An 8695-nucleotide genomic window follows, 5' to 3' on the forward strand; every position below is an offset into this window, starting at 1 on the left:
ATTCTACTCCAGGATCAGACTAACCTACATACTCTTCATTGTACTAACTTCTAGATGCCTATCCAAGAATTGCTTAATTGTCCCTAATGTATCTGACTCTACTACCACTGCTAGTAGTGCATTCCACGCACCCACCACTCTCTGTGTAAAGAACCTCCCTCTGACATCTCCCAGAAACTTTCCTCCAGTTACCTTGAAATTATGCTCCCTCATGATAGACATTTCTGCCCTGGGAAAAAGTCTCTGTCCATCCACTCTATCTATGCCTCTCAACATCTTGTACACCTCCATTAAGTCACCTCTCATCCTTCTTCACTCCAACAAGAAAACCCCAAACTGCCTCAACCTTTCTTCATAAGCCATGCCCTCCAGCCCGGGCAACGTCCTGGTAAATCTCCGCAGCACCCTCTCTAAAGCTCCCACATCTTTCCTATAATGAGGCAAACAGAATTGAATACAATATTCCAAGTGTGATCTAACCAGGATTGTATAGAACTGCAGCATTATCTTGCAGCTCTTCAACTCAATCCCCCTGCTAATCGGCATAAACTATTCTAGTTTTTCACTTGTATTAATTTTGAGCAATTGTTTAATGTCAATTTTTAACAGAATAGTATCCATCTGGGGTGGATTATATTGATTATATTTTTCTTGAATAAATAACTATCAATTTATATTGTGCATTCAGATTTTTGTAAGGATTTATTTGATCCACACCTTATTCTTTAAGACATTTTAACCTGTCATTTTGTTATCTCAGCATTTATAGGTAGAAATGTGATCCTAACCAATGGCTGTATTATTGGAGCATGTTGTCAAGTAAACTCCTGTGAAGTTATTCCTGAGAACACAGTTATCTATGGAGTAGACTGTATGCGAAGAGTGCAGTCAGAACGGCCACAGGTAAGATCTGCAAATTGAGGAATAGAAATCCAGTGGAAAATTGTGAAAATTTACCATGACAACTTACATTTATACAGTTTATATGTCATTGTGGAATTTTTCAACTTGCTTCACAGGACCATATTCAAACAACATTTGGCACTGAATCACAGACCTATTAGGATGAGTTACCAAGATTAGTCAAAATATAGATTTTAAGGATATCTTAAAGGAGGGGTGAGAGCTGAAGAAATATAGAATAGTTGAGGGAAGAACTTCCCCAACTGGCGATTGGGCATTAGAATGCATAAGAAATGCTGGAAATGGTGATGCACAAGAGGCTAGAGACCTTTTCAGGGTGCAGAAGATAAGGAACAGACCAATCATGAATTGATTTGGACACAAAGATGTGCATTTTAAATTTTATTTGTTGTGGGGACATTGTGAGACCAGCAGATCTGGACTTATTGTTCACTCTGGAGGGCATTAACTTCACCACACTGTGGGATTGGAGTTCCCTTTAGACTAGACAGGGAAAGGATAGCAAGTTCCCATCTCAGAAGGACAAATAAACAAATTGGATTATGAAAATTTAATAGCTTTCATGGTCACACATTATCAAATACATTGAGTTCATTTTCACAATTTGCCATGGTGCAATTTGAATTTCTCACCTTTTAAGTTTCTAGTCAAAAGCTACAGAAGGCCACTGTGCACATTCTAGTCTTATCAGATATTTGTTCAGATGGCATGAATTTCTGAATGAAATTTAATCAAATGAAAGGAGGTGATATACTTCTGCTGAACAATATGGAAAATGTATCTTTTGCATTGTACATATACTATTCTGCTTTAAATTATGCCAAAGGGGTGAAGTCATGTAAACAATCAGTTTAAAGAGTGGGCATTTAGCCCTTATGCCAATGTTGGTTCTTTGAAAGAGCAGTCATGCTTTAGTCTTACATCCCTCTCTTTTGTTCATACCTCCATAAACATTTCCTCTTTTAGTACTTGTTAAATTTCCTTTAAAAAGTTATTTGTGCAAAGAATGATCCCTCCGTCCTTTCAGGTAAAGCATTCAAGATTCCAACAACCGAGTGAATAAATTTCTCCTCCTTTTCCCTCTAGGTATTTTAGCAATTAGTTTGAAACTGTGACCTTTAGTCATTGGCCTGCATTCTCTAGTTCAGCTTTCAATTACATATCATCTCCATCATAAAAATTTCAACCCTTAACATAGGTGGCTTTACCCCACCTTTAACCTATCTATGGCTTAAATCTTGGTCTGCACTTTTCTAACCTTTTGAAAGACCAATACTTTCCTTACCATGAGGTCTCTGAACATACTTTGGGCGGCACGGTGGCACAGTGGTTAGCACTGCTGCCTCACAGCGCCAGAGACCTGGGTTCAATTCCCGCCTCAGGCGACTGACTGTGTGGAGTTTGCACGTTCTCCCCGTGTCTGCGTGGGTTTCCTCCGGGTGCTCCGGTTTCCTCCCACAGTCCAAAGATGTGCAGATCAGGTGAATTGGCAATGCTAAATTGCCCGTAGTGTTAGGTAAGGGGTAAATGTAGGGGTATGGGTGGTTGGTGGGTCGGTGTGGACTTGTTGGGCCGAAGGGCCTGTTTCCACACTGTAAGTAATCTAATCTAATCTAATAACCGTCCTCTTCAGCTGTATTGTAATGATGAAGTCAGATGTATTTCCTCCTAGTCAATAAAGTAGATGTTGGAATTCTTGTAGTTTCTTTTGGAAAGTACAAGCCATTTTACTTAGAGATAAACTTACATATGTAAATGTCGTAAAAAGATTGCTGAGTTTATCTTAAAAAATCTAATCTACATTCAAATTAAAGACTATACAGTGAAAGGAAATTTTGGGCTTTTGGGAAAATAGCTTCAATGCAAACTCAGTCATGCCTTATTTAATGGGAGAGCTTCTGCTTGCATTCTTATGAAATACTTGATTAACTCAGGTAATTGAGGCTAATGAGCAGTTTGATACATTGATGTATTACATTATGTAGTTATAAATGAAGGTCAAACTTACATGAGAAATAGTCACTAAGAGAATCTTTATCAATGTTACAGCAGTCAAGATAACTGTTGTTTTGCTTCTGACAAATGCTGTTTAATAGCTTAAAATTGACTCTGGGTAAAATGTGGCAATGTTTTGCATTACTTAATTCCACCATGAGAAAAAGAATGAACTGTTTCAATTTAATTACTTCTGTTCTTCTTTGAATAAAATCTTGCCGCTGCTTAATGATAAAGTTGAATGGTGTGAAACTTTTAAAGTTGTTATCCTGTGCTGGAACATCTTTTCAATTGGTTTATAATCTTTTTAATTACAGCCACAAACTCTACAGCTAGACTTCCTGATGAAAATTTTGCCCAATTATCATCACTTGAAGAAAACCATGAAAGGAAGTACAACTCCAGTAAAAAGCTGAATGGAGCTAGATTCTGATTCTGTGGTAGAATCAATGCATTTATTTGGTTATAAGCATAGTCACTTTAAAGCAGTAACCTGTGCTATGATAAATTATTCACTGCATTAAAGTAATACATCCTCTGCAATAAAATGAAAATAGACTTCAAAGTTAATCTCAGTTTTAAACACAATTGTGTTGATGGCTTATCATACTGACTATCTTAATTATGAATAAAGGATTGGTTTTAATATCAAAATTACTACACCTCACATATTGAGATGGTGGGCTTTAATTTTATCTGAGTTAAATGTTATTTTAAGGGTGTTCCAGAAGCATGGGGAAAAGTTAACTTTTGAAATTGAATAGACTTGGGTTCAGTGGAATGTTAAACATAATTTAAACTAGCAAGTTTTGAGAAGATTTATAGCTCAAGTTGAGGTTTGGGATGTAGGTTTGCTCGCTGAGCTGGAAGGTTCGTTTTTACGCATTTTGTCACCATACTAGGTAACATCAGTGAGCCTCCGGATGAAGCACTGATGGCATGGCCCACTTTCTATTTATGTGTTGGTGAAGTCATTTCCTGTGGTGACATCATTTCCTGTTCTTTTTCTAAGGGAGTGATAAATGGGATCCAAGTCAATGTGTTTGTTGATAAGAGTTCCGGTTGGAGTGCCATGCTTCTAGGAATTCTCGTGTGTGTCTCTGTTTGGCTTGTCCTAGGATGGATGTGTTGTCCCAGTGAAAGTGGTGTTCTTCCTCATCTTTATGTGAGGATACTAGTGAGAGAGGGTCATGTCTTTTTGTGGCTAGTTGATGTTCATGTATCCTGGTGGCTAGTTTTCTGCCTGTTTGTCCAATGTAGTGTTTGTTACAGTTCTTGCAAGGTATTTTGTAAATGACATTAGTTTTGCTTTGTTGTCTGAAACTAGCCACAAAAATAATGACCCATTCTCACTAGTATCTTTACATACAGATGAGGAAGGACACCACTTTGACTGAGACAACACATCCATCCTAGGATAAGCCAAACAGACATGAATGAGAATTCCTAGAGTCTCTATTTGGCTTATCCTAGGATGGGTTGATGTCTATGCACAAGAAACAAATTGAATCCAATCCAACCAATTACCCTGTCAGCGTACTTTGAATCATCAGCAACGTGATTGAAGGGGTTGTCAGCAGTGCTAGTTAGCAGCACTGATGCTCAACTGGGTTCCACAAAGACCAGTCAGTTCCTGGCCTCAGTGAAGAGGAAGCTCTCTCGCTATTAAGTCATACGTAGCACAAAGAGAGATGAATGTGCATGTTGAGAGTTCAGGCATCTCATCATTAGGATATCGTTATAGGAGTCTCTCATGACCCAAATGTCTTCAGCTACTTCATCAATGACCTTTCTTTTGTCATCAGGGCAGGAGTAAGGATGCCTATTCATGATTGCATGATGTTCTGCACCATTCGCAATGCCTCAGGTACTGATGCAGACAAGGGTGGCATGGTGGCTCAGTGGTTAGCGCTGCTGCCTCAGTGCCAGGGTACCAGGTTCAATTCCAGCCTCGGGAAACTGTGCAAGCTCCACACAGACATTCTCCCGGTGGGTTTCCTCCATAATCCAAAGATATGCAGGTTAGGTGAATTGGTCATGCTAAATTGTCCATAGTGTTAGGTGCATTAGGGAATGGGTCTGGCTGGATTATTCTTCGGAGGGTCAGCATGAACTTGTTGTGCCGAAGGACCTGTTTCCATACTGTAGGGAATCTAATCTAATCTGTCCATGTGCAGCAAGACCTGAACAACATCAAGGCTGAAGTTGATAAGTGGTAAATATCATTCATGCCTCCTAATGCCAGGCAAAAACATTTTCTGACAAGAAAGAATCAACCACCGCCCCTTTGCTAATCAATTGCCATTATCATCATGGAAGCTTCCATTTACAATATTTCACAGGTTACTATTGACCAGAAATGAAACTGGATAAGCCATATTAATACTGTGGCTACAAGAGCAGGTCAGAGGCCAGAGATTCTGCGGCAAGTAACTTACTACCTGTCCTCCCAATACTTGTTCACCATCTATAAAAGTCAGGTGTGTGATGGAATACTTCCTACTTGTCTGGACAGAAGTTATTCCAACATCAAGAAGCTCAACATTGTCCAGGGCAAAGCAGTCCACTTGAATGACAGCCCATCGAATAACTTCAACATTTACTCCCCTTACTACTGATGCACAATGGCAGCAGTGTGTACAAAAGGCACTACTATAACTGAACAATATTCCTTTGACAGCATTATCAAAATCCCCAACTTCCAGCACCCAACAGGACAATAACAGCAAAAGCATGGGAACACTATTACCTGTATGTTTCAGCCCAAGCCACTTCTGACTATGTGATCATTGTAATTAGTTGAAAATCCTAAAACTTCCTTCTTAACAGTACTACCCCTACCCCCAAGTACTGCAGAAGTTCAATAAGGCAACTAATCACCAACATCTTCAGTGCAATTGGGGATGGGTGATCAATGCTGTCCTAGCTGGTGATAATTCATTTCTGATGAACAAATAAAAAAGAATTTGAGCTAGCTTTAGGAGTTGGTCAGTCAATAGTGAAAAATTCTGCGATTGCTAACTCCAAAAACAAGGTCAGAGAAGAGAAATATTGGATTTGGACCATGTGAAGCTGCAAGATGGTTGGAATTCAAAGTCAAGTCAATTAAATTTTCTGGTTCAAGGCAAAAGCAGGAAATAGCACTGGTACAGTCATCGAAGTACCAGAAAAGGAACTGAAGGAGGCCTAGTTATGTAAACAATCATATTCCACAAAAACGGTAAGCATAACCAGAATTCATCAGGACATACAACTTTTGATCAGAAGTACTCTGAGTTACAGTTGTTGATGAATATGACAACAAGTTCTTCAAGGTGGAGGAACGTAATGATGAATTGAGGCGAGTCAGGCCTCTATTCAAGAAAGATACAGAAAACCATTTTTGTGAGGATTGAATGATCAGAGAAATTGAAAGTCTTTGGTGAATAGGACACAATTAGAACCAGGCAATTGGATATTGTGAAAGTGACTGAGGCTATCATAATTGCCAGGACCTAGATGTATTACAATGCAATCTTCTCACTGAAGGTGAATGTCAGAAAGCCTGAGTTCCTCTGCAGACTGAGGCTTATAAATTCATTTTCAACTCTCGGATCCTGCAATAATGAATAAAGCTACTGGTGAGAAAGTGGCTACTACTGACTCCAGGCATTCATATCTCATTTTATTTAGCTGTCCTATTCCATTTACATCAGCAACTGTACAAACATGCACATAATGAAGGCTGACATCCAGCCTTGCTATCATGTGTGCCAAATTGCTCTCTTACTTTACAATCAACTAGTCATTCCTAATTGAACAGCCATCATACTCGTGCCCTTTTATTTGCAGCCATGCCAGAGGCTATATAGGACATTGATTAGGCCACTTTTGGAATATTGTGTGCAATTCTGGTCTCCCTACTATAGGAAGGGTAATGATGTTGTTCCTTTAACAAGGTTATGTTGCCATTGTTTTTATCAGAGGGCCCATAAACACAGAGACTCTGTGAGGTCTTGATTTGATGGGTTTTAGGGCCAATTTGATTATAGCTAACACATACTGCCTCAGTCAAAAAGCTTTCAAGTTTTAAAAAATACGCTTGTACAATGAAAGGGGAGTAGCCAGTTTTCACAGCTCAGCTTTACTCTTGCTTGATTTGGATTTGGTTCAGAGCTGTGAGCCATTTATTTGAGGCTGCTGGTCAAAGAAACAGCCACACTGAAGAAGGTGTTTCATGCTGAATCTCTCTGCCATCTCTCTCTCTCCTGAAAGAAGAAAGAAAATTTACAGCCCAGGAACAGGCCCTTTGGCCCTCCAAGCTTGAGCTGATCCAAACTCACTGTCTAAACCTATTGCCCAATTCCCAAGCATCTGTATCCCTCTGCTTCCTGCCTACTCATACATCTGTCCACACATTTTAAATGAATCTAGGGTGCTGGGGGAAAAAAATAAGCACTACAAAAAAAAAGAGGAATGTCCCGGGTGTCCTTGGAGAAGGAGCATGCGGTGTCCACCAACATCCTGGAGTTGTGACTGGCCACTCAGGTGTTTTCCCCCCTTAAAAAAAAGAAGAAAAAGAAAGAAAAAAAATTAAATGAGTCTACCGTGCCTGCCTCTACTTCCCCTGCTGGCAACACGTTCCAGGCACCTACCACTCTCTGTGTAAAGTACTTGCCGCATGTATCCCCCTTAAACTTTCCATTCTCACCTTGAAAGCGTGACCTCTCGTTATTGAATCCTTCACCTTGGGAAAAGGCTTATCTCTATCCACCCTGTCTATACCCTTCATAATTTTGTAGATCTCAATCAGGTCCCCCCTCAATCTCCTTTTTTCTAATGAAAACAAACCTAACCTACTCAACCTCTCTTCATAGCTCGCACCTTCCATACCAGGCAACATCCTCGTAAACCTTCTCTGCACCCTCTCCAAAGCGTCCACACCCTTTTGGTAATGTAGTGACCAGAACTGCACGCAGTATTCTAAATGTGGCCGAACCAATGTCTTATACAATTTTAACATGACCTGCCAGCTCTTATACTCAATACCCGTACGATGAAAGCAAGCATACCATATGCCTTCTTGGTCACTCTATCCACCTGTACCGCAACCTTCAGGATACAATGAACCTGAACTCCCAGATCTCTCTGCTCATCAATTTTTCCCAAGGCTCTTCCATTTACTGTATAATTCACTGTAGAATTAGACTTCTCCAAAATGCATCACCTCACATTTGCCTGGATTGAACCCCATCTGCCACTTCTCCGCCCAACTCTCCAGTCTATCTATATTCTCCTCTTCTTTGATAGTCCCCTATGCTTTCCGCTACTCCACCAGTCTTATTGCCATCTTCAAACTTGCTGATCATATCAACAGTGCCCTTTTCCAGATCATTTATGTATATCACAAACAACAGTGGCCCCAGCACTGATTCTTGTGGAACACCACTGGTCACCTTTCTCCATTTTGAGAAACTCCCTTTAATACTACTCTCTGTCTCCTGTTACCCAACCAGTTCTTTATCCACCTAGCTAGAACACCCTGCAGACCATGTGACTTCACTTTCTCTATTAGTTTACCATAGAAAACCTTATCAAACGCCTTACTAACATCCATGTATATAACATCTACAGGCCTTCCTTCATTTATCAACTTGGTCACTTCCTCAAAGAACTCTATTAAATTGGTAAGGCACGATCTCCCCTGCAAAAAACCATGTTGCCTATCACTGATAAGCCCATTCTTTTCCAAATATAAATAGATTTTATCCCTCAGTACCTTCTCCAGCAACTTCCC

At 40.0% G+C, this 8695-nt stretch overlaps 1 protein-coding gene across 1 annotated transcript in view; it reads left to right on the plus strand.

The window, feature by feature from the left end:
• The window catches only part of dctn6 (dynactin subunit 6), a 28899-nt gene extending 25410 nt beyond the window's left edge, over positions 1–3489 (plus strand). Inside the window, exons 6-7 of the mRNA XM_072584227.1 lie at positions 761–903; positions 3237–3489. Coding sequence (XP_072440328.1) covers positions 761–903; positions 3237–3335 — 242 coding nt within the window. The 3' untranslated portion in view covers positions 3336–3489. The remainder of the gene's footprint in view (positions 1–760; positions 904–3236) is intronic.
• The last annotated feature ends 5206 nt before the right edge of the window (positions 3490–8695 follow it).

Source organism: Chiloscyllium punctatum, chromosome 14, assembly GCF_047496795.1.
Source record: "Chiloscyllium punctatum isolate Juve2018m chromosome 14, sChiPun1.3, whole genome shotgun sequence".
Lineage (NCBI taxonomy): Eukaryota > Metazoa > Chordata > Chondrichthyes > Orectolobiformes > Hemiscylliidae > Chiloscyllium > Chiloscyllium punctatum.